Here is a 26,178-nt window from a genome sequence, read left to right on the forward strand (position 1 = left end):
ATCACAAACACGCCCAGCGCTCGGCCAGCCACGCCTACGTTTTGCCAGTCACGCCTGCGTCTTTATCTGGCACGCCTGCGTTTTTTCACTCACTCCCTGAAAACGGTCAGTTACCACCCAGAAACACCCACTTCCTGTCAATCACTCTGCGGTCAGCAGTGCGACTGAAAAGCGTTGCTAGACCTTGTGTGAAACTACATCGTTTGTTGTAATAGTACGACACGCGTGCGCATTGGGCCACATGCACATGCGCAGAACTGCCGTTTTTTTGCCTGATCGCTGCGCTGCGAACGAAAGCAGCTAGCGATCAACTCGTAATGACCACCAATGTCCAGAAAATACCTGCATTTTGGGGACTATTATCTAGTTACAATTGCCACTTGGATGAAGGGAAGGTCTTGCACTTGTTTTGTTAAGGTGCACACCTCTTAAGGCACTAGTGTGTGCGTATATATATATATGTGTATATATATATATATATATATATATATATATATATATAAAGTGGTAGCATTCTAAAAGCGCATGGGTTGCAGAAACATTTTTTGCATCGCTGGTGTTCCTTCAGCACAAGATTAATAAAACCAGACAAATAAATGAAATAAAAACTAGCAAACAATACTTTATAATAAAAGACTAACGCTGCTCATTAACTCTGTGGGGGAATTCAAGTGTGTTGCGCGCTGGTGGCCACTAGATGGCGCCCGACGGAGTAATTCAAGCGTTGCATCGTTCAGGTGTGCACAGCTCCCGGCACTGACAGTATTGTTATGTTGTTCTATTCTTTTGATTATCTTCAAGGTAAAAATAAGTAACAAGCAAATCGCATATATGTGTTTTTTTACACAAATGTCTCCTCTTTCTGCATGACAGGTAATTGCCATCGTCATGGACTATTTTACTGACCGGGAGGTGTTCAGAGATGTGCTGAATGCAGCAGACAGACGCAGAGTCCCCGTCTACATGATTCTGGGAGAGAGTGGAGTCAAGCATTTCCTGGAGATGTGCGAATTGATGCAGCTATCTGGCCATATGCTCCGGGTAACGTCAGGAGAGAAATCCCAGAACACACAGTAGACAGAAATGTGTCTGTTGTAGTTATTACATGTAGCCACGTAGTAGCGTGAACTAATAAGATGAGCAACACCATTCATTCTTAGAGGGTATTAACTAGCAACTTTCAGTCATACTGTAGCTACTAAGTAGTGAGGAACTAGTGTAAGCTAGACAGTGACTTATAGTTTCTCATTTCTCACAGATTTTTGCTAATTGGTAACCTTCAGTGTATCCATTATTTGGATTGTAAAAGATTTGGGCTTTTTGTGAAGCCTACGGTCATAAACATTAAGAGGTCATCATCATCCTCATTATTCTCTTTATAAGACACCACTAAATTGTACAGCGCCATACTGTGGTTCCTGCATGTCTGTGCATTGCCTTGTTTACATGAGCCAAGTTCTTCAATTTTCTATTCTGCACAGTAGCAGAACTTGGGAGTGGTGGGCCCAGGTGCAAAAATATAATCCCCCTTCTCCAACCCAATGCGAGTTCACAACATGCCACACAGCAGTGGGTGACAGGGAGAGGCAGAGGGTGACAGTGTAAGGCAGGGGGAGGCAGAGGGTGACAAGGGGAGGCAGTGGGTGACAGGGAGAGACAGTAGGTAACAGGGGTACAAGCACAATGCCCTTTGTGGTGTGGAGAACAGGGGACATGTACCTTGGTGGGAGCAGGACCACAGTGGCCTCTAAACTGTCTGGTACAGGGGCCCTCACCCCATGTGCATTTCTCAGTTTGGCACTCGGTCAGGCAGACTCTGACAGTGCCAGTTACATCAGTTTAATTCACAGACAGCAGTGAATCAGAAAACATGCACAGCTGACTGTTAATTAGAAGTAGTATGTGGCTGTGATCATCAGCACTGATAGGTGGCAGGACTCCTCTACCAGTCTGGCACACACAAGGTCAGCCCTGGCTACCTAAGTTAAGGTGCAGGTCCCTCAGGCAGTAGGGCCCACCCTGCTCTCTGCACTGTGCCATTCATCTGACATTGCCCAAAATGGTCTGTGGTAGGACCAGGGGATAACTCATTGCTCGTCTGGACGGCAGTTGACCCCTTAATCCTCAGGGGTCCTGGTGCACCTTCTGCACCAATGGTAGTGTGGCACCCCACCAAATGAACCTTCTCCTCTTGTACATTTTTAATATTTATACTGTATGTATATATATATATATATATATATATATATATATTGCACCTGATCTATTGTAACAGTATATATAGATATAAACGCGTAAGATGCCCTGTATATTATGCCCCTTATACATTGGTGACAGTGGGGTATGTCGTCAGCCATCCTGGGGCCACAACATGCATTGGTGTCAGTGTATAATATGGGACTAAGGGGTACATTTACTAAGCAGTGATAAGAGCAGAGAAGTGATCCAGTGGAGAAGTTGCCCATGGCAACCAATCAGCACTGAAGTAACATCTATAATTTGCATACTATAAAATGATACAGAGCTGCTGATTGGTTGATGGGGCCACTTCTCCACTGGCTCACTTCTCCGCTCTTATCACTGCTTAGTAAATGTTCCCCTAAGCACCCAGAGAAGCCAGCATGTGTGGAGAATGTGGCGCCCCATCATAGCTGCCACGAGCTGTAGTGTGACTTTTGTGCCCCCTCCCCTGCTGGATGCATCCCTGACTGGACACTATTAAACTAACAGCAGGGATAGGGCTACCTGTGCCTTGAGTACTGTGTCTGCCATGGGGACACTGACAAATAAGCAACAGGCGTATTGATCCCAGAGAGAGAGAGAGACAGCTTGTGGAGTGACAGCTGTCTTCAGAGACAGTTGGCAGTTAGGCAGCAGCAGTGGCGTAACTAGGAATTTCTCTCCCCCAAGCCAAAAAATTATCTTGCCCCCCCCCGATTCCAAAAACGGGACTATAAAAGTGAAGATGGGAAAGGGGACGTGGCCTCACAAAAATGGGTGTGGCTTCACTGAAAGGGGCGTGACAATAAAAAATAATAATCCTGATTCATGTCCCTAACATTATTTGTCATTTTTCCTCCTTATAGTAATGCCCCTTACACATTATGCCACACACTGCAATGGCCCTTAGACATAATGCCACACACCATACTGCCCATTACACAATATGCCACACACCATAATGCCCCTGACACATTATACCACACACCGTAATACCTGTGACACATTATACCACACACCGCAATGTCCGTGATACACAATGCCACACACCGCAATGCCCATTACACATTAAGACCTACAGTAAGGCTTCTAATTACTTTTAAATTACCTGCTCGTTGCCAGGGATTTCATGCTCTTGGTTCCATGCACAGTGCCAGGGGTTGTCATACGCGTTGCCAGGGGTTTCATGAGCAGGGTGTTGTGTTTGTAACAAGGGGGTAATGCTTGTTGCTAGGGCTGTGCTCCCAGGGCCACATATGCCCCCAGTGCCAGATATTCCCCCACAGTGCCAGGTATACATTGCCCCACAGTGCCAGATATGCCCCCAGTGCCAGATACAGAGATGATCCCAGTGCCAGATACACCTGTCCCCCCCAGTGCCAGTTATGCCCCCAGTGCCAGATACAGAAATGCTCCCACAGTACCAGATATGCCCCCAGTGCCAGATACAGAAATGCCCCCAGTGCCAGATACACCTGTCCCCCCCAGTGCCAGTTATGCCCCCAGTGCCAGATACAGAAATGCTCCCACAGTACCAGATATGCCCCCAGTGCCAGATACAGAAATGCCCCCAGTGCCAGATACACCTGTCCCCCCCCCAGTGCCAGTTATGCCCCCAGTGCCAGATACAGAAATGCCCCCACAGTACCAGATATGCCCCCAGTGCCAGGTATGCCCCAGTGCCAGATACAGAGATGATCCCAGTGCCAGATACAGAAATGCCCCCCAGTGCCAGATTCAGATATGCCCCCAGTGCCAGATACATAAATGCCCCCCAATGCCAGATATGCCCCCAGTGCCAGATACATAAATGCTCCCCCAATGCCAGATATGCCCCCAGTGCCAGATACATAAATGCCCCCTAATGCCAGATACAGAGATGCCCCCAGTGCTAGATATGCCCCCAGTGCCAGATACATAAATGCCCCCCAATGCCAGATACATAAATGCCCCCCAATGCCAGATATACCCCAGTGCCAGATTCAGATATGCCCCCAGTGCCAGATACATAAATGTCCCCCAATGCCAGATATGCCCCCAGTGCCAGATACATAAATGCCCCCCAATGCCAGATATGCCCCCAGTGCCAGATACATAAATGCCCCCTAATGCCAGATACAGAGATGCCCCCAGTGCTAGATATGCCCCCAGTGCCAGATACATAAATGCCCCCCAATGCCAGATATACCCCAGTGCCAGATTCAGATATGACCCCAGTGTCAGTTACATATGTCCTGTGTTCCCCCCTCCTTACCGCGCTGCTGCTGCCCTGTGTTTTAGTGTTAGGGTAGGAGAGCGCAGCGTGCGCCTCTCCTGCCCCTCAGCTCAGTCTCCGGCGGTGCGGGTCGGGTATCTACTTTCAATTAGGCGCTGATCCGTGAGCCAATCAAAGCTCACGGTCCGGCAGCCAATCAGGAGCCTCGGCTGCCGGACTGTGAGCTCTGATTGGCTCACGGGCCGGTGCCGAATTGAAAGTAGACACAGAGACACAGAGGTAGACACAAGAAGCAGCAACATCAGAGGAGGGTTGGAGGGAAGGAGGGAGACAGCAGATTGACATGCGGACGGCTCGTCCGCATGTCAATCTGCACTAAATCAGTGGCGGCGCCCCCCGCAGCCTTGCGCCTCCAAGCCATCGCGGGGACTGCAGGGGCTTTAGTTACGCCACTGGGCAGCAGCCATCTTAGGAGGATTCAGAGCAGCAACTTGGAGCAGAGGCAGCTGCTGGTGTGTGACATGAGTGTTGTACAGCTTATAAAAAGACAGATTCTATTCCCGGTGACTAGAGATCTTCATTGTAGCTGCCAATCAGTAATACCAGCCTCCTGTGGGGATCCCACTACTTCCAATGGTGCTGGCTGACAGGCATCTGACAGAGCAGAACAGTAATGGGCTCTACTGACTGTGTAGCTGGAAACTAGGCCACGCAGCCTACCCTCCCTATAGAAGGACAGCCCTGGAGGTAGTCCTGCTTTGGAGTAACAGACGGTGGGAGGAGCAGAGACAGGGTCTTGCTGCAGCTGCAAACAGAGGTCAGCTTATGATGGTTAATTGAGGCCAACCTAACCCTTGTAACACAGGTCGGTAACACTGCTGCACTAGCCACACATCACAAGCTTCCTCAGGGACAAAAGACAGTTTAGCTGCTTACATTGTATCTTAGCTCAAATGTTACAGGCAAGCATAGTTTTGGAACATAAAGCTGCATAAGTACTTTATAAATGCAATTCCAATCAGCAGCTAGCAGGCTCGGACTGGGCCACCGGGGAGCCGAGGAGATCACCAGTAGGCCCCACTGGTTCGTAACCACGCCCTCTTTTGTGTGAGGGCGGGGCTTACCAGAGTTGGACCGAAGTGCAGGAGAGTCGCGCCGCGCTCTCCTGCCCGGCCCTCAGACAGAGCAGCAGGAGTGGTCGCAGCACCCTAGTGGCGGCGGCGACTGTGTGGACTTTGGTGATTGCTGGTGGGGAGTCAGGGCGGCAGCGGCCTCTGTGCACAGCATACCTGCAGTCAGTCCCCTCAGCTCTCCGACCGGGCCCTTACACATAGGAGGGAGGCCCCCATCCGGCTGCTCCACCATCCCCAGCAGCATCAGATTTCCGTCTACCATCAGCAGAGCACAGGCTCGGACAGGGGCTGGGGATCAGAGTAATTCCCCGATGCTCTCCTTCTGCTTCGGCTTCATGACCCCGCCCCTTTCTGTAAGGGGCGGGGCTTGGCAGGCTGCGTTCGGAGGGGTGAGGACTGACCACGATGATATAATTAACCTCCCCCCAGGTCGCCCAGCAGGTCACATGATTGCTGTATTTATTAGGCTGGGAACTACTGTGATGTGAGGAATGCCTCAGCTTCCTCTTAGGTTTTAAGCCCCGCCCCTTTTCCTCCGCGAGTCTCCGCCCCTTTCCATCCTCTGTCCTTCTTCTACTTGTCCCTAATCACATCCCCTAGTCCCTGCCCCATCCTCCCCCCTGTCTGCCAGTTTCTGTGTGTCCCCTCCGTCTCGCTCCTCCTACTTTGGAGCTCCGCAGTGTACAGAGAGACCAGGCAGCTTTCTTCACGGTGAGGTAAGTGCATGGGGAGAGCAATGTGTGGATTAATGAGGTCCGGGCAGGGCCGGATTAAGGGTGGTGTGGGCCCAGGGCAACGTAGATTGTGGGGGCCCCCACCTATGATTTCTGGCACAGTCTCGCTCCCGGGGCCATACGCACGCACGCACACACATACACACACCCACATACATACACATATACACACACACACACACCCAGTGGCGGAACTAGCGAGCGGTGGGCCCAGGTGCGACAAAATGCTTTGGGCCCCCCCCCCCCATCCCATCCAAGTCCACCCCCTCACCCCTGGAGAGGATCTGGTGAGGGGGACCTGCTCAGGGCCAGAGAAATGGATACCTAGCAACAGTGCTGTAACTGGACATTTTAGCACTGTGTGCAAGAAACGGCATCGGAGCCCCACACCTGCATGCAAAACAGGGGCAGTGCGCGCCGTAGGCGCGCGCAAAAATACATAGTGGTGTGGCTTCGTGGGGAAGGGGTGTGGCCACAAAATAATACCAATTCATAAAACGGTGCACAGTAGTCTCCATTATTTAAATTACGCCGCACAGTAGCATCACTACACCAGGTAGAGACCCTTTTACACCTTACGGCGGACAGATTCCTCTTTTTACACATTATGGCAGACAGCGTCCCCTTTTTACACATTACGGCAGACAGCGTGCACTTTTTACACATAACGGCAGACAGCGTCCCCTTTTTACACATAACGGCAGACAGCGTGCACTTGTTACACATAGCGGCAGACAGCGTACACTTTTTACACATAACGGCAGACAGCGTGCCCTTGTTAAACATAGCGGCAGACAGCGTACACTTTTTACACATAGCGGCAGACAGCATCCCCCTTTTTACACATTACGGCAGACAGCGTCCCCTTTTTACACATTACGGCACACAGCGTCCCCTTTTTACACATTACGGCAGACAGCGTGCCCTTGTTACACATTACGGCAGACAGCGTCCCCCTTTTTACACATTGCGGCAGGCAGATTCCCCATTTTTACATATAGCGGCAGGCAGATTCCCCATTTTTACACATTGCGGCAGGCAGATTCCCCATTTTTACACATAGCGGCAGGCAGATTCCCCATTTTTACACATTGCGGCAGGCAGATTCCCCATTTTTACACATAGCGGCAGGCAGATTCCCCATTTTTACACATTGCGGCAGGCAGATTCCCCATTTTTACACATTGCGGCAGGCAGATTCACCATTTTTACACATAGCGGCAGGCAGATTCCCCATTTTTACACATTGCGGCAGGCAGATTCCCCATTTTTACACATTGCGGCAGGCAGATTACCCATTTTTACACATAGCGGCAGGCAGATTCCCCATTTTTACACATTGCGGCAGGCAGATTCCTCATTTTTACACATAGCGGCAGGCAGATTCCCCATTTTTACACTTTGCGGCAGGCAGATTCCCCATTTTTACACATAGCGGCAGGCAGATTCCCCAGTTTTACACATAGCGGCAGGCAGATTCCCCATTTTTACACTTTGCGGCAGGCAGATTCCCCATTTTTACACATAGCGGCAGGCAGATTCCCCATTTTTACACATAGCGGCAGGCAGTCCCAAGAAAGAAAGAAAGAAAGAAAGAAAGAAAGAAAGAAAGAAAGAAAGAAAGAAAGAAAGAAAGAAAGAAAAAGAAAGAAAGAAAAAGAAAGAAGAATTATACTTACCCTCTCCGCTGGGTCAGGCTCCTCGGTGCACCTTCTGGCGATTCCCGGGCAGGAGAGAATGAGGAGGAGGGGGGATGGAGGAGGGAGCCGCAGCAGCGCTGTGTTATTGGTGGAGGCGCTGCTGCTGCTGCCCCTCTGCTTCACTATAGGCTGTTCTCGGAAGACAGCCTATAGTGAAGCAGAGGGCCAGCAGCAGCAGCGCCTCAACCAGTAACAAAGCGCTGCTGCGGCTCCCTCCTCCACCTCCCTCCTCCACCTCCCTCCTCCTCCTTACCCCCGTGCCCGTGACCGCTGCGCTGCGCTCCTCTCCGACTCCTGTGTCCTGCGGGCGGCTGTGTGCTGCGGGCAGCGGTTGCCCGCAGCACACAGCAGCATGTAATGAGTCAGTTTGACTCATTACATGCTTTGGGCCCCTGGACAGAGGCGGGCCCCAGTGCAATGCACTGGTTGCACTGGCGGTAGTTCCGCCTCTGCACACACCCCTCCACTTAGAGTGCAGCTTGGAGCGCAGGCTGTCCGGCGGCTTGCAGTCACTGCCTTGCGGGATTTCCCTGTCCCGCGAGACTGACTGTACAGGAGCTCCTCGGCGGTCACTGTTATTGAACAGCTGAGCCGCTGATGGAAGACTCCTACAAAACATAGGGTGAGGGCCCCTAATGTGTGAGGGCCCCGGGACGGCAGCCCCTCTAGCCCCTGCCTTAATCCGGCTCTGGATCTGGGGGTGTGGGTGGATTACTGTCATTGTCACCTGTGGGTGTGTATGTTAATTTGAATGGGGGGGGGGTTGTATTGTTAATAATGAAGGTATATTACATTGAAGCTGATATAGCAATACTATGTGGGGGTAATAGGAGTGTTGTCAGGGCCAGCCCAACCATCACGCTGCATTCGCAACAGAGTTTAGGTGTGTACACAAGGTGAGATTTGGGCTATGCCCGATTCTCACTGTGCAATAGGGACTGTGGTCGGTATCGCAAGCCTAGATGACTGTGCTTGCGATACTGACTATGTGGGATTTTGGCTAAGTGTCAGTTTTGACTATCTTTTCTACGAGATAGTCAAAATTGACTTGCCTGCACAGTGTATCTAGGCTTGCGAATCCAACCTCGCGGGACCGCACATTGGCATCGCATCGGGATCGCAAGGTGATTTTCACCTTGCGATCTGCACTAACTTTCCTTGCAATTTTGACTATATAGTCAAAATCGCAAGCAAATATCTCACAGTGTGTACACACCTTAAGGCGCCAGAGTGGGGAGGACGCCGGGCAGCCTGGACCATGCCCCCCTGCTGCAACCTGGACTCGATTTCCCCACTGTGGAAATAAGTCACACCAAATTATGTCCGATAGCATTAGAGGCACGCTTTGCGCTGCCTCTGTTACTTACAGACAGTAGTCGGCGGGCACTAGGACCCAGTACGGGCAGCTCTGCAGGTAGGCACAACCTCCAACCTGGCGCCTCTGTACTTGCACAGCTTCCCGCGCGGTCTTCCTCTCCAGGCTTCCCCACTGGCACTGTATGTGCCATCTATTTCTAGATGCAGGGACAGGGATGTACAGAGGAAGAGTTGCAGCTACTACGGGTTGCAGCCACATCAGACGGATGGAGGGCAGCACCTGCCAAACAATTACTGAGGGTAAGAAGCCTTCCCCTTCCAACTCCACAGCCCTTTCTTCTTCTCTCCCCTTGTTCCCAAATACCCCCCACCTTGCTTCTCCATCCCATCCATGTTCCTCCCCCCTTGCCCCCCACCACACAGCCTGCTGTGCTGTCAGCCAGGCACTGGAAGACTCTGAACAGCCTGCACTCTACCTACTACAGCCCGCACTCTATCCCCCTATCAATCACAACCCACCCTCTGTCCCCACGCTCTGTTCTCCACTTGTCACAATCCGCCCTCTGTCCACTAGCTGCCACAGTCCATGCTCTATCCCCTACCTGTCACAGTCTGCCCTCTACCCAATAGCTGTCACAGTGCACGCTTTATCCCCTACTTGTCAAAGTCTGCCCTCTGCCCACTAGCTGCCACAGTCCATGCTCTATCCCCTACCTGTCACAGTCTGCCCTCTACCCAATAGCTGTCACAGTGCACGCTTTATCCCCTACCTGTCAGAGGGCCTAATTCAGACCTGATCGCTCGCTAGCTATTTTTTGCAGCGCTGCGATCAGATAGTTGCCCAGAACTTACTCAGCCGCTGCGATCACTTCAGCCTGTCCAGGTCCGGAATTGACGTCAGACACCCACCCTGCAAACGCTTGGACACGCCTGCGTTTTTCCAACCACTCCCTGAAAACGGTCAGTTGCCACCCATAAACGCCTTCTTCCTGTCATTCTCCTTGCGATCAGCAGTGCGAATAGATTCTTCGTTAAATCCATCGATGTAGACCCGTACGACGCGCCTTTGCATTGCGGTGCATACACATGCGCAGTTCGGACCTGATCGCAGCGCAGCAAAAACACCTAGCATTCGATCAGGTCAAAATGACCCCCACAGTCCGCCCTCTGCCCAATAGCTGTCACAGCCCGCGCTCTATCCCCTACCTATCACAGTTCACCTTATGCCCATTAGCTGTCACAGCCCGTGCCCCTATCCTCTAACTGCCCGCCCTCCGCCCCCTACCTGTCACATCCTGTCACAGCCCGCCCTCTGCCCCCTACCTGTCACATTCCGCACTCTGCCCCCTACCTGTCACATCCCGCCCTCTGCCCCCTACCTGTCACATCCCGCCCTCTGCCCCCTACCTGTCACATCCCGCCCTCTGTCCCCTACCTGTTACATCCCACCCTCTGCCCCCTACCTGTCACATCCCGCCCTCTGTCCCCTACCTGTTACATCCCGCCCTCTGCCCCCTACCTGTCACAGCCTGCCCTCAGCCATATGTGTTTATGTTTTCACTTTGAGTCCCCAATCCACACCTGATGGCTAGACTTTCACACTGGTGAGGTTAAAATCAGAGCGGTTACCAGCCTCCTTTCCCACAGTAAAGTATGTTTATATATCCACAATTAAACAGGAACTGCATTTTATGAACCAATTGCAGTACTTTAAATAGAAATCAGTTTGCACTATTTTGTTACAGCACTAAGGGGGTAATTCTGAGTTGATCGCAGCAGCAAGTTTGTTAGCAATTGGGCAAAACCATGTGCACTGGAGGGAGGGCAGATATAACATTTGTAGAGAGAGTTAAGGCCAGTACTCACTGGCCGATGCGGGAGAGATGTGTGCTGAGCGAACCGCTCAGCACACATCTCTCCTGCCGCTCAGCACAGTGCGATCTGTGCTGAGCGTGCGGGGGGAGACGGGGGGGGCGCTCATTTCTCCCAGCGGGTGAAATGAGCGACCCGCTAGGTTGGCCTGCACGGCAGGCCAATCTAGCACCAGCGATAGCGATGCGCGGGGCTGCGCATCGCTATCGCTGTAGGGGCTACACACGGAGCGATCAGACTTAAAATCTAAGCAATCTAGTTAGATTGCTTAGATTTTAAGCAGCGATCGCTCCGTGAGTACCCTCCTTTAGATTTGGGTGGGTTATTTTGTTTCTGTGCAGGGTAAATACTGGCTGCTTTATTTTTACACTGCAATTTAGATTTCAGTTTGAACACACCCCACCCAAATCTTACTCTCTCTGCACATGTTATATCTGCCCCCCTGCAGTGCACATGGGCCCTCATTCCGAGTTGTTCGCTCGCTAGCTGCTTTTAGCAGCTTTGCACACGCTAAGCCGCCGCCCTCTGGGAGTGAATCTTAGCTTTGCAGAATAGCGAGCGAAAGATTCGCAGAATTGCGAATAGAATAGCGATCAGAAATTTCTTTGCAGTTTCCGAGTAGCTCAATACTTACTCTGCAACTGCGATCAGTTCAGTCCTTTTCGTTCCTGGTTTGACGTCACAAACACACCCAGCGTTCGCCCAGACACTCCCCCGTTTCTTCAGCCACTCCCGCGTTTTTTCTGAAAACGCCAGCGTTTTTTCACACACTCCCATAAAATGGTCAGTTTCCGCCCAGAAACACCCACTTCCTGTCAATCACACTACGATCACCAGAACGAAGAAAAATCTTCGCTAAGTCGTGAGTAAAATACCAAACTTCTTTGCAAATTTACTTGGCGCAGCCGCGGTGCGAACATTGCGCATGCGCAGTTTGCGTAAAATCGCTGCGATGTGAAGAAAAAGAACGAGCGAACAACTCGGAATGAGGGCCATGGTTTTGCCCAATTGCTAACAAAATTGCTGCTGCGATCAACTCAGAATTAGGCCCTAAGTGCCATCCCTAAGAGGTGGGGCAAGAACATCAGACATTCACTGCATTAATGTATATGGGTGGTCATTCCGAGTTGATCGCTCGTTATTTTTTTTTCTCGCAACGGAGCGATTAGTCGCTAATGCACATGCGCAATGTCCGCAGTGCGACTGCGCCAAGTAAATTTGCTATGCAGTTAGGTATTTTACTCACGGCATTACGAGGTTTTTTCTTCGTTCTGGTGATCGTAATGTGATTGACAGGAAGTGGGTGTTTCTGGGCGGAAACTGGCCGTTTTATGGGTGTGTGTGAAAAAACGCTGCCGTTTCTGGGGAAAACGCGGGAGTGGCTGAAGAAACGGGGGAGTGTCTGGGCGAACGCTGGGAGTGTTTGTGACGTCAAACCAGGAACGAAACTGACTGAACTGATCGCAGTTGCCGAGTAAGTCTGGAGCTACTCAGAAACTGCTAAGAAGTGTCTATTCGCAATTCTGCTAATCTTTCGTTCGCAATTTTACTATGCTAAGATTCACTCCCAGTAGGCGGCGGCTTAGCGTGTGCAAAGCTGCTAAAAGCAGCTTGCGAGCGAACAACTCGAATGAGGGCCAATTTTTTTTTTTTACGTGGATCTGGCTTTTTCAGTGTTTATGTGGATCTGGCTTTATGTGGGTGGGGGACCAGTTTGTGCCCCACCCACGTTGTAGCTCCTCCCACAATATCCATAGTGAGGGGTGCCAAAATCTATATTCGCTTACCCAAAAAATTAGGCACCGGCCGGTAGGTCAGAGCACCACCATGTCCCAGCAGCAGAGTCGGACTGAAGGGCACTCCCCGGCCCTCAGACACAGGAGCAGCAGGCAGCGGGAGCAGCAGCAGAGCCCGGGTGGCGGCGGTGAGCAGCACTGTGGGGGCATATGTGTATCTGTCACTGCTGGGGGCGTATGTGTATCTGGCACTGCACTGCTGGGGGCATATGTGTATCTGGCACTCTACTAGGGGCAGTATATGTAACTGGCACAAGGGGGGCATATGTGTATCTGCCACTGCTGGGTCGTATATGTATCTGGCACTACTGGGGGCATATATGTATCTGGCACTACTGGGGGTGTATATGTATCTAGCCCTACTGGGGGCGTATGTGTATCTGGCACTGCTGGGGTCATTATTTGAATCTGGCACTATACTGGGGTATCTACTGTTCTCTCCCGGTGTAAGCAAGGCGCATATACTACTGCTCCATTCTGGTGTAATCGAAGCGCATATACTACTGCTCTCTCCTGGAGTAATCCAGGTACATATATACTGCTCTCTCCTGGTGTAACCAGGGCACATATACTACTGTTCTCTCCTGGTATAACCCAGGCACATACACAACAGTTTGAAGTGGGCAGCGAGGTAGAGCTCTTTTTCTTTATATACTATGCTAGGTGGTGCCTATAATGTCTGGCCACTCCTCTCTGGTCACATGGCCACACCCCTTCCAGCATATGGCAACGCCCCTTGGTGGGCCCGTGATTGCATTTCCCTGGTGGGCCCTTCATGCCCCAGTCCGACACTGGCAGCTAGTTTTATCCAAGGACACCATTAATTGACTACAGTTGTTAATCTGCAGTTAAAGGAGCATCAGCATTGCAGGGAGCATACAGTACTTCCTCTCTTTCGACTCGCAATTTATAGACGTCATTGTCACTAGAGATGAGCGCCGGAAATTTTTCGGGTTTTGTGTTTTGGTTTTGGGTTCGGTTCCGCGGCCGTGTTTTGGGTTCGACCGCGTTTTGGCAAAACCTCACCGAATTTTTTTTGTCGGATTCGGGTGTGTTTTGGATTCGGGTGTTTTTTTTCAAAAAACCCTAAAAAACAGCTTAAATCATAGAATTTGGGGGTCATTTTGATCCCAAAGTATTATTAACCTCAAAAACCATAATTTCCACTCATTTTCAGTCTATTCTGAATACCTCACACCTCACAATATTATTTTTAGTCCTAAAATTTGCACCGAGGTCGCTGTGTGAGTAAGATAAGCGACCCTAGTGGCCGACACAAACACCGGGCCCATCTAGGAGTGGCACTGCAGTGTCACGCAGGATGTCCCTTCCAAAAAACCCTCCCCAAACAGCACATGACGCAAAGAAAAAAAGAGGCGCAATGAGGTAGCTGTGTGAGTAAGATAAGCGACCCTAGTGGCCGACACAAACACCGGGCCCATCTAGGAGTGGCACTGCAGTGTCACGCAGGATGTCCCTTCCAAAAAACCCTGCCCAAACAGCACATGACGCAAAGAAAAAAAGAGGCGCAATGAGGTAGCTGACTGTGTGAGTAAGATAAGCGACCCTAGTGGCCGACACAAACACCGGGCCCATCTAGGAGTGGCACTGCAGTGTCACACAGGATGTCCCTTCCAAAAAACCCTCCCCAAACAGCACATGACGCAAAGAAAAAAAGAGGCGCAATGAGGTAGCTGACTGTGTGAGTAAGATAAGCGACCCTAGTGGCCGACACAAACACCGGGCCCATCTAGGAGTGGCACTGCAGTGTCACGCAGGATGGCCCTTCCAAAAAACCCTCCCCAAACAGCACATGACGCAAAGAAAAAGAAAAGAAAAAAGAGGTGCAAGATGGAATTGTCCTTGGGCCCTCCCACCCACCCTTATGTTGTATAAACAAAACAGGACATGCACACTTTAACCAACCCATCATTTCAGTGACAGGGTCTGCCACACGACTGTGACTGATATGACGGGTTGGTTTGGACCCCCCCCAAAAAAGAAGCAATTAATCTCTCCTTGCACAAACTGGCTCTACAGAGGCAAGATGTCCACCTCATCATCATCCTCCGATATATCACCGTGTACATCCCCCTCCTCACAGATTATCAATTCGTCCCCACTGGAATCCACCATCTCAGCTCCCTGTGTACTTTGTGGAGGCAATTGCTGCTGGTCAATGTCTCCGCGGAGGAATTGATTATAATTCATTTTAATGAACATCATCTTCTCCACATTTTCTGGATGTAACCTCGTACGCCGATTGCTGACAAGGTGAGCGGCGGCACTAAACACTCTTTCGGAGTACACACTTGTGGGAGGGCAACTTAGGTAGAATAAAGCCAGTTTGTGCAAGGGCCTCCAAATTGCCTCTTTTTCCTGCCAGTATAAGTACGGACTGTGTGACGTGCCTACTTGGATGCGGTCACTCATATAATCCTCCACCATTCTTTCAATGTTGAGAGAATCATATGCAGTGACAGTAGACGACATGTCCGTAATCGTTGTCAGGTCCTTCAGTCCGGACCAGATGTCAGCATCAGCAGTCGCTCCAGACTGCCCTGCATCACCGCCAGCGGGTGGGCTCGGAATTCTGAGCCTTTTCCTCGCACCCCCAGTTGCGGGAGAATGTGAAGGAGGAGATGTTGACAGGTCGCGCTCCGCTTGACTTGACAATTTTCTCACCAGCAGGTCTTTCAACCCCAGCAGACTTGTGTCTGCCGGAAAGAGAGATCCAAGGTAGGCTTTAAATCTAGGATCGAGCATGGTGGCCAAAATGTAGTGCTCTGATTTCAACAGATTGACCACCCGTGAATCCTTGTTAAGCGAATTAAGGGCTCCATCCACAAGTCCCACATGCCTAGCGGAATCGCTCCGTGTTAGCTCCTCCTTCAATGTCTCCAGCTTCTTCTGCAAAAGCCTGATGAGGGGAATGACCTGACTCAGGCTGGCAGTGTCTGAACTGACTTCACGTGTGGCAAGTTCAAAGGGCATCAGAACCTTGCACAACGTTGAAATCATTCTCCACTGCGCTTGAGACAGGTGCATTCCACCTCCTATATCGTGCTCAATTGTATAGGCTTGAATGGCCTTTTGCTGCTCCTCCAACCTCTGAAGCATATAGAGGGTTGAATTCCACCTCGTTACCACTTCTTGCTTCAGATGATGGCAGGGCAGGTTCAGTAGTTTTTGGTGGTGCTCCAGTCTTCTGTACGTGGTGCCTGTACGCCGAAAGTGTCCCGCAATTCTTCTGGCCACCGACAGCATCTCTTGCACGCCCCTGTCGTTTTTTAAAAAATTCTGCACCACCAAATTCAAGGTATGTGCAAAACATGGGACGTGCTGGAATTTGCCCATATTTAATGCACACACAATATTGCTGGCGTTGTCCGATGCCACAAATCCACAGGAGAGTCCAATTGGGGTAAGCCATTCCGCGATGATCTTCCTCAGTTGCCGTAAGAGGTTTTCAGCTGTGTGCGTATTCTGGAAACCGGTGATACAAAGCGTAGCCTGCCTAGGAAAGAGTTGGCGTTTGCGAGATGCTGCTACTGGTGCCGCCGCTGCTGTTCTTGCGGCGGGAGTCCATACATCTACCCAGTGGGCTGTCACAGTCATATAGTCCTGACCCTGCCCTGCTCCACTTGTCCACATGTCCGTGGTTAAGTGGACATTGGGTACAGCTGCATTTTTTAGGACACTGGTGACTCTTTTTCTGAGGTCTGTGTACATTTTCGGTATCGCCTGCCTAGAGAAATGGAACCTAGATGGTATTTGGTACCGGGGACACAGTACCTCCAACAAGTCTCTAGTTGGCTCTGCAGTAATGATGGATACCGGAACCACGTTTCTCACCACCCAGGATGCCAAGGCCTCAGTTATCCGCTTTGCAGTAGGATGACTGCTGTGATATTTCATCTTCCTCGCAAAGGACTGTTGGACAGTCAATTGCTTGGTGGAAGTAGTAAAAGTGGTCTTACGACTTCCCCTCTGGGATGACCATCGACTCCCAGCAGCAACAACAGCAGCGCCAGCAGCAGTAGGCGTTACACGCAAGGATGCATCGGAGGAATCCCAGGCAGGAGAGGAATCATCAGAATTGCCAGTGACATGGCCTGCAGGACTATTGGCATTCCTGGGGAAGGAGGAAATTGACACTGAGGGAGTTGGTGGGGTGGTTTGCGTGAGCTTGGTTACAAGAGGAAGGGATTTACTGGTCAGTGGACTGCTTCCGCTGTCGGCCAAAGTTTTTGAACTTGTCACTGACTTATTATGAATGCGCTGCAGGTGACGTATAAGGGAGGATGTTCCGAGGTGGTTAACGTCCTTACCCCTACTTATTACAGCTTGACAAAGGGAACACACGGCTTGACAAATGTTGTCCGCATTTCTGGTGAAATACTTCCACACCGAAGAGCTGATTTTTTTGGTATTTTCACCAGGCATGTCAACGGCCATATTCCTCCCACGGACAACAGGTGTCTCCCCGGGTGCCTGACTTAAACAAACCACCTCACCATCAGAATCCTCCTGGTCAATTTCCTCTCCAGCGCCAGCAACACCCATATCCTCCTCATCCTGGTGTACTTCAACACTGACATCTTCAATCTGACTATCAGGAACTGGACTGCGGGTGCTCCTTCCAGCACTTGCAGGGGGCGTGCAAATGGTGGAAGGCGCATGCTCTTCACGTCCAGTGTTGGGAAGGTCAGGCATCGCAACCGACACAATTGGACTCTCCTTGTGGATTTGGGATTTCGAAGAACGCACAGTTCTTTGCTGTGCTTTTTCCAGCTTGAGTCTTTTCATTTTTCTAGCGAGAGGCTGAGTGCTTCCATCCTCATGTGAAGCTGAACCACTAGCCATGAACATAGGCCAGGGCCTCAGCCGTTCCTTGCCACTCCGTGTGGTAAATGGCATATTGGCAAGTTTACGCTTCTCCTCCGACAATTTTATTTTAGGTTTTGGAGTCCTTTTTTACTGATATTTGGTGTTTTGGATTTGACATGCTCTGTACTATGACATTGGGCATCTGCCTTGGCAGACGACGTTGCTGGCATTTCATCGTCTCGGCCATGACTAGTGGCAGCAGCTTCAGCACGAGGTGGAAGTGGATCTTGATCTTTCCCTAATTTTGGAACCTCAACATTTTTGTTCTCCATATTTTAATAGGCACAACTAAAAGGCACCTCAGGTAAACAATGGAGATGGATGGATACTAGTATACAATTATGGATGGACTGCCGAGTGTCGACACAGAGGTAGCTACAGCCGTGGACTACCGTACTGTACTGTGTCTGCTGCTAATATAGACTGGATGATAATGAGATGTAGTATGTATAAAGAAGAAAGAAAAAAAAACCACGGGTAGGTGGTATACAATTATGGATGGACTGCCGAGTGCCGACACAGAGGTAGCTACAGCCGTGGACTACCGTACTGTACTGTGTCTGCTGCTAATATAGACTGGATGATAATGAGATGTAGTATGTATAAAGAAGAAAAAAAAAACCACGGGTAGGTGGTATACAATTATGGATGGACTGCCGAGTGCCGACACAGAGGTAGCTACAGCCGTGGACTACCGTACTGTACTGTGTCTGCTGCTAATATAGACTGGTTGATAATGAGATGTAGTATGTATGTATAAAGAAGAAAGAAAAAAAAACCACGGGTAGGTGGTATACAATTATGGACGGACTGCCGAGTGCCGACACAGAGGTAGCTACAGCCGTGGACTACCGTACTGTACTGTGTCTGCTGCTAATATAGACTGGATGATAATGAGATGTAGTATGTATAAAGAAGAAAGAAAAAAAAACCACGGGTAGGTGGTATACAATTATGGACGGACTGCCGAGTGCCGACACAGAGGTAGCTACAGCCGTGGACTACCGTACTGTACTGTGTCTGCTGCTAATATAGACTGGATGATAATGAGATGTAGTATGTATAAAGAAGAAGGAAAAAAAAAACACGGGTAGGTGGTATACAATTATGGATGGACTGCCGAGTGCCGACACAGAGGTAGCTACAGCCGTGGACTACCGTACTGTACTGTGTCTGCTGCTAATATAGACTGGATGATAATGAGATGTAGTATGTATAAAGAAGAAAGAAAAAAAAACCACGGGTAGGTGGTATACAATTATGGACGGACTGCCGAGTGCCGACACAGAGGTAGCTACAGCCGTGGACTACCGTACTGTACTGTGTCTGCTGCTAATATAGACTGGTTGATAATGAGATGTAGTATGTATAAAGAAGAAAGAAAAAAAAACCACGGGTAGGTGGTATACAATTATGGATGGACTGCCGAGTGCCGACACAGAGGTAGCTACAGCCGTGGACTACCGTACTGTACTGTGTCTGCTGCTAATATAGACTGGATGATAATGAGATGTAGTATGTATAAAGAAGAGAAAAAAAAACACGGGTAGGTGGTATACAATTATGGATGGACTGCCGAGTGCCGACACAGAGGTAGCTACAGCCGTGGACTACCGTACTGTACTGTGTCTGCTGCTAATATAGACTGGATGATAATGAGATGTAGTATGTATAAAGAAGAAAGAAAAAAAAAACCACGGGTAGGTGGTATACAATTATGGATGGACTGCCGAGTGCCGACACAGAGGTAGCTACAGCCGTGAACTACCGTACTGTGTCTGCTGCGACTGGATGATAAATAATGATATAAAAAATATATATATATCACTACTGCAGCCGGACAGGTATATATTATATAATGACGGACCTGCTGGACACTGTCTGTCAGCAGAATTAGTTTTTTATAGAATAAAAAAACACCACACAAGTCACACGACGAGTGTTTAACTTTTTCAGGCAATCACAATATAGTATACTATACTGGTGGTCAGTGTGGTCAGGTCACTGGTCAGTCACACTGGCAGTGGCACTCCTGCAGCAAAAGTGTGCACTGTTTAATTTTAATAATATGTACTCCTGGCTCCTGCTATAACCTATAACTGCTCCCCAGTCTCCCCCACAATTAAGCTGTGTGAGCACAGTCAGATATTATACATAGATGATGCAGCACACTGGGCTGAGCACAGATATGGTATGTGACTGAGTCACTGTGTATCGTTTTTTTCAGGCAGAGAACGGATTATATTAAATAAAACTGCACTGGTGGTCACTGGTCAGTGGTCAGTCACTAGTAAACTCTGCACTCTCTAGTACTCCTAAGCTCCAGTAAATCAAGTGTCTCTGTCTCAATCTCACTCTCTCTCTTCTAAATGGAGAGGACGCCAGCCACGTCCTCTCCCTATCAATCTCAATGCACGTGTGAAAATGGCGGCGACGCGCGGCTCCTTATATAGAATCCGAGTCTCGCGATAGAATCCGAGCCTCGCGAGAGTCCGACAGCGTCATGATGACGTTCGGGCGCGCTCGGGTTAACCGAGCAAGGCGGGAAGATCCGAGTCGCTCGGATCCGTGTAAAAAAAGCTGAAGTTCGGGCGGGTTCGGATTCCGAGGAACCGAACCCGCTCATCTCTAATTGTCACACAGCTATACAGGGAAACTGTCAGCTAAGGACAGATACTTTTGTCACAGAAGTCATATGGAGGTAGTTACAGGGTAGCAAGGCTGTCTGACTGTGGCCTTGCTCTTTGTATTTCAGTCAGTCTAGTCCTGCAAGAGCTACATATTTTATATAAGACTGTGAACTTTCAAAACTGTGATCACTGAATGAGGAACTATAGCTATTATGACTGAGTTCTGCAATACAAACTATTTAACGGACATAAACAAGTACATGGGGCTCCACTAGTAATGCAATATCTATGCTATTACTTTTGTTGCTTTTATTAGTTTGTTAAGATTGTTGGTGGTGGATAATACATTCGGTAATGTTTTGTGGTAATGTGTATTGCATGCATAAAGTGTTATTATAAATTGTGATAACTACTTCTAAGCTTTACAGTAGAAAAAAGATTACCCAGAAGCGTTCCAGCTAAATAAAAACTACTGAGGAGCAACTGTGTAATTAATGTCTGTGCCAATTGTAATTTGAACTATATTGTGAATTGCCAGGGAAACTTAAGTGGGGTACTCACGGAGCGATCGTTGCTTAAAATCTAAGCAATCTGACTAGATTGCTTAGATTTTAAGCAGTGATCACTCCGCGTGTACCCCTCACAGCGATAGCGATGCGCAGCCCCGTGCATCACTATCGCTGGTGCTAGATTGGCCTGCATGCAGGCCAATCTAGCAGGTCGCTCACTTCAGCAGCTGGGTGAAATGAGCGGCCCCCCCGTCTCCCCCCCGCACGCTCAGCACACATCGCGCTGTGCTGAGCAGAGGGAGAGATGTGTGCTGAGCGGTTCACTCAGCACACATCTCTCCCAAATCGGGCCGTGAGTACTGGCCATTACTCCCTAATACTTACCGTATTTGCCGGCGTATAAGACGACTGGGCGTATAAGACGACCCCCCAACATTTCCACTCAAAATATAGAGTTTGTTATATACTCGCCATATAAGACTACCCCCTCTTCCGCACACCTTCCACACACCAAATAAAACGTAAAAGAACATCAGATTTGATTTGATTTCTCAGAAACACAGGCAGGCATTTTGCTATGCTATACTGTACTGTACAATGGTGCAGTACTGTGGTTGGCTGTTGGCTGTATACAAAGCCTGATTGGATTGGTCCCTGCCGTCTCTCTGTCACTAGCAGCTGTCTGGTCTGCCCTGTAGTACCAGTATTAAGCCCCCCTCACCTGCAGCTTCCCTGCAGTGCTGCCGCTGTCCCCCCTGCCTAAGCCGCTGTCCCCCCCCCCCTTCTTATGCATACCAAATCTCTTATACTGTAAGTGCTGCCAATGTCCGCCTGTCACTGCTGAATGTCGGCTCCTGCTCAGTGACATGAGCCGGGTGCTGCACTGTAACAATACGTGCAGCACCTGGCTCCTGTCCCTACAGCTTCACCCGTACACTCACCGTACAGATAGAGGCACTTCACGGGGGAAGTGGGGGGGGGCAGCCAACATCATCTTCTCAACCACCATTGCTGAAAACGGGGGTCCGACCGCGAGGCCACGCCCCCTTATGCTAGGTCACGCCCCTGTTTCGCGACTTCCCACGCCGGGCGACTTCCCGCCCGGCGTATAAGACGACACCCGGCGTATAAGACGACCCCCCACTTGGAGGCATGTTTTTCAGGGGGAAAAAGTCGTCTTATACGCCAGCAAATACGGTACCTGTAAATTGTAACTTTCCACGTGATACTTACCCCAAGTGTCACAGTAGTTCCGCCTGATTCTGCGACATAATTATTTTTCAATATAAACAAATTAATTCATGAAGATAGAGGACCAATTGTAACTTGTGATTGTGTTTAGGCCTGGTATTTATAAAGGCAAAAACACAATCAGAAGCCCCCGGTTTTACAACCCGATGCTTTATGAATAATCCCCCTAGACTTTTAGTGGTCTAGGAAGACTGAACTGATCTGAAAAACTATAAGAGGGTAATGGTGGGATTGCTTCTAATGAAAAATTATACAAATTGTCCAACAGAGTGAACTGGCCTTTTTCTCAATTTGAGACATTGATATACTGAAATAACCTTAATGCTCGGGGTATGCTACATATCTCCCTAGAAACCCATAATCTAGATACTGACCTATCTTGTACAGAACAATCATGTTTTCCTGTAGTCAAAAGGGTCTGGCCCAATGGTTTGTAGGCACACAGAAAAGGGGAGTGTGTGACTGCTTGGGCAGAGTGAGCGAGTATGGGAGGATCGTTTTTTAGTACAGATATTAAAGTATCTAATAAAATAAAACATTGATATTGTGATGACAACTGTAAACCTTTTATTTTCTCTTCTCTATACAGAACTTGCGTGTCAGGTATGTTACAGGAATAGGGTTCTACTTGCCCTCTGGGAAGATCAGCGGCTCAATCTCACACAAGTATCTCATGGTGGATGGGGATAAGGTGGCCTTCGGTTCTTTCAGGTAATACTCTATGTATTCAATGTTTCATTGATTATGTGTCCAGCCTTATGGATCTTTTAAAATGGAAATAATCAAGACAAGGGGAAATACATGAGGGAAATAAATCGGGTCGACTACCATATATCCCGGCTGTCGGAATTCTGGCGTCCAGCATACCGGTGCTGGGATCTCGACCACCAGAATGCCGGCAGTGGGGCGAGTGCAAATTGCCCCTTGCGGGCTCTGTGGTGCGCTACACGTGCATGCTATTTATTCCCCCTCCAGGGGTGTCATGGACACCCTAAGAGGGAGAATAGTTGTCGGTATCCCGGCGGTCGGGATCCTGTTGCCGGTATGCTGAGCGCTGGGATCCCGACAGCCGGGATATTGATTGCTTCCCAAATAAATCATGTACAGGTTGAGTATCCCATATCCAAATATTCCGAAATACGGAATATTCCGAAATACGGACTTTTTTGAGTGAGAGTGAGATAGTGAAACCTTTGTTTTTTGATGGCTCAATGTACACAAACTTTGTTTAATACACAAAGTTATTAAAAATAGTGTATTAGATGACCTTCAGGCTGTGTGTATAAGGTGTATATGAAACATAAATGAATTGTGTGAATGTAGACACACTTTGTTAATGCACAAAGTTATAAAAAATATTGGCTAAAATGACCTTCAGGCTGTGTGTATGAGGAGTATATGTAACATAAATGCATTCTGTGCTTAGATTTAGGTCCCTTCACCATGATATCTCATTATGGTATGCAATTATTCCAAAATACGGAAAAATCCCATATCCAAAATACCTCTGGTCCCAAGCATTTTGGATAAGGGAGACTCAACCTGTATCAATATTCAGGTGCTGTTGCGTTGTTATTTTCTGTACATATTAGTCTGTTATCATGTATGTAACTACAGTACAGCCTAGTATGTTTTTTATAAAACACACAGTATTATGTTTATTGTAATGATTTAAAAAAACAAGTGCAGTGATCAAAGAAGAAAAACATTGGCATTCTATACACTGGGTCAAAGACAAATATTTATTAGGCTAATACGATCATTATTAGTTATGTTGGTAAAATGCTATTTTCTGACCACACTAACAGGTCCCATTGATGCTGGAAGTGATCTAGCTTCTCTGCCTAACTGGCAAAGGCTACTGGAGGGTACAGCCGGTGCGTCACCATGTATGCTAAGCAATCTATGTACTAAGCTTTAGAGAGAGATAAAGTGGATGGAGATAAAGTAACTGCCATGTTACAGGCTGTGTTTGAAAAATGACAGGAGCTGGTTGTTGGTACTTTATCTCTATCCATTTTATCTTTCTTCGGCGCTTAGTAAATAGACCCCTCAATCTCTTCCAATTTGTACCTTCTTGTTTAGACAGTGATGCCATCACTCTGCTATTTGTGACACACCACGTTATATACTTTCTCCTGTTGAAGACATTACAGGGGGACAATAGAACTCAAGGCGCTTACAGTAGATATATGGGTTTTCTCTCATTGTATATAAAGCAAATACAGAACAAGACAGTTCTTGGGATAATAGTGCAGTGTACAGTATATACCTAGCACAGGGGCATATGCAGAATTTGTAGGGGAAGCTACTAAAACACCTGTCTGAGGATCCTGTCCACCCAATGGAAGAAGTGTGTCTAGTTCCTGACAAGAACTAGTCACGCTCCAAATATATACTATATATATATATATATATATATATATATATATATATATATTCATATACAAAGAATACTCTCAATTTGCGCTGTAAAGGGAGCAGCACTAAGGATAGGACCACTGTTGGTCAGGACCTTATAATATTACACAACAACAAAAATGGTATCCCAGTGCGCTAAATATATGTAGCTGTACATTCAATGTCAAACAAAGTTACAGATGAATTCACCAATACAGGCTGAATATAAATGAATTAAGTATTGGGTATGCCATAACAAAAGCCTCTAGTACACGGAACATATATTCGGCCTGTATTAGTGAATTCATCTGCAACTTAGTTTGACATTGAATGTACAGCTACATATATATTAGCGCGCTGGGATACCATTTTTGTTGATATATATATTTATTAGGGGGTAAGTGGGGTGGGGGGGGGAGTTAAATGCCACATACCAGTGTTTTTTGCATGTGGCTCAGTCTTTGTGATACCGTGCATTGAAGAGCAGCACAAGTGGGGACATATTTTGAAATTGCCATTGCCTTCGAATACCTACGATACCCTTATCCATATATACATAGACTCCCTCATATGAAATTGACACAAAATGCCACCCATCCTTATTGCCCGCTCCCTCTCATGCTTCACTGACATTCTCTTTGCCATCTTCCATGATTCATTGCCATTCTCATTTTCCCTTCTGTGTTTCTTTGGGATCCTTAATGCTTCTATCTTGTTTGATTTTCATCCCTATTGCCTCCTACCTGATTGCATCCATCATAGTCCCCTCTCTACCATCTGATTAACATACTAATTTCTCCCTCTCCTGAATGCCATCCAAATAGTCCCCTGCCCTGTGCCATCCTAAATGCTCCCTCTCCCATCTGACTGCTTTTCTCATTATCTTTCTCTCTCCCCCCCTTTCCCCCGGTAATGCTTCAATAACTCCAAACCTACCCCTTTCGAGCTGTACCATGAACCAGTCCTAATGCGGGCAATCCCACACCTGCTGCTGCTAAGCACCGCACTCCTCCAGCTATGCTGTGATTATACACATTTCCATTCAGATGGCCATTACAATTGATGCAGTAGAATGATGACCAACATTCCTTGGATCTTAGGGCATCAATTTGATAAAGTAGCTGTGCCTGCTGCAAATAGATTGGATCCAGACAAAGTGAGAGTTGTGTGGTTTGTGGTCAATGGAAATCCCACCCCCCAAACTGCATGCCATGGCTTATTGAGTGTATGCTGCCCAAATAGAAAACGATGGTATAAGCAGCATGGCGTTCACCATATGCAAATGATATCTGAATTACTTTATCTTGTTAAGATAAAGAATATAGCCTGTGTGATTGCTGTCAGCGTGAACAGCACACATCTCAAAGACTCCAGGTAATTTCTATCCTTTGATATTTTCTTGACTGTTCCACACATAAGACAAGAAAAATATCATCTGGTTGAGTCCTTAGAAGGTGTACATATAGTGTGTCACTGACCTAGGTTGGGGGTGTTGTGAACTCGGGGGTTCT

The 26,178-nt window shown here is 48.4% G+C and overlaps 1 protein-coding gene across 1 annotated transcript in view; it reads left to right on the forward strand.

Moving 5' to 3' along the window:
- The first annotated feature begins 877 nt into the window (after positions 1-877).
- FAM83F (family with sequence similarity 83 member F) overlaps positions 878-26,178 on the forward strand; it is a 69,113-nt gene continuing 43,812 nt past the window's right edge. Inside the window, exons 1-2 of the mRNA XM_063940723.1 lie at positions 878-1,041; positions 22,857-22,978. Coding sequence (XP_063796793.1) covers positions 889-1,041; positions 22,857-22,978 — 275 coding nt within the window. The 5' untranslated portion in view covers positions 878-888. The remainder of the gene's footprint in view (positions 1,042-22,856; positions 22,979-26,178) is intronic.

Source organism: Pseudophryne corroboree, chromosome 9 (assembly GCF_028390025.1).
Source record: "Pseudophryne corroboree isolate aPseCor3 chromosome 9, aPseCor3.hap2, whole genome shotgun sequence".
NCBI lineage: Eukaryota > Metazoa > Chordata > Amphibia > Anura > Myobatrachidae > Pseudophryne > Pseudophryne corroboree.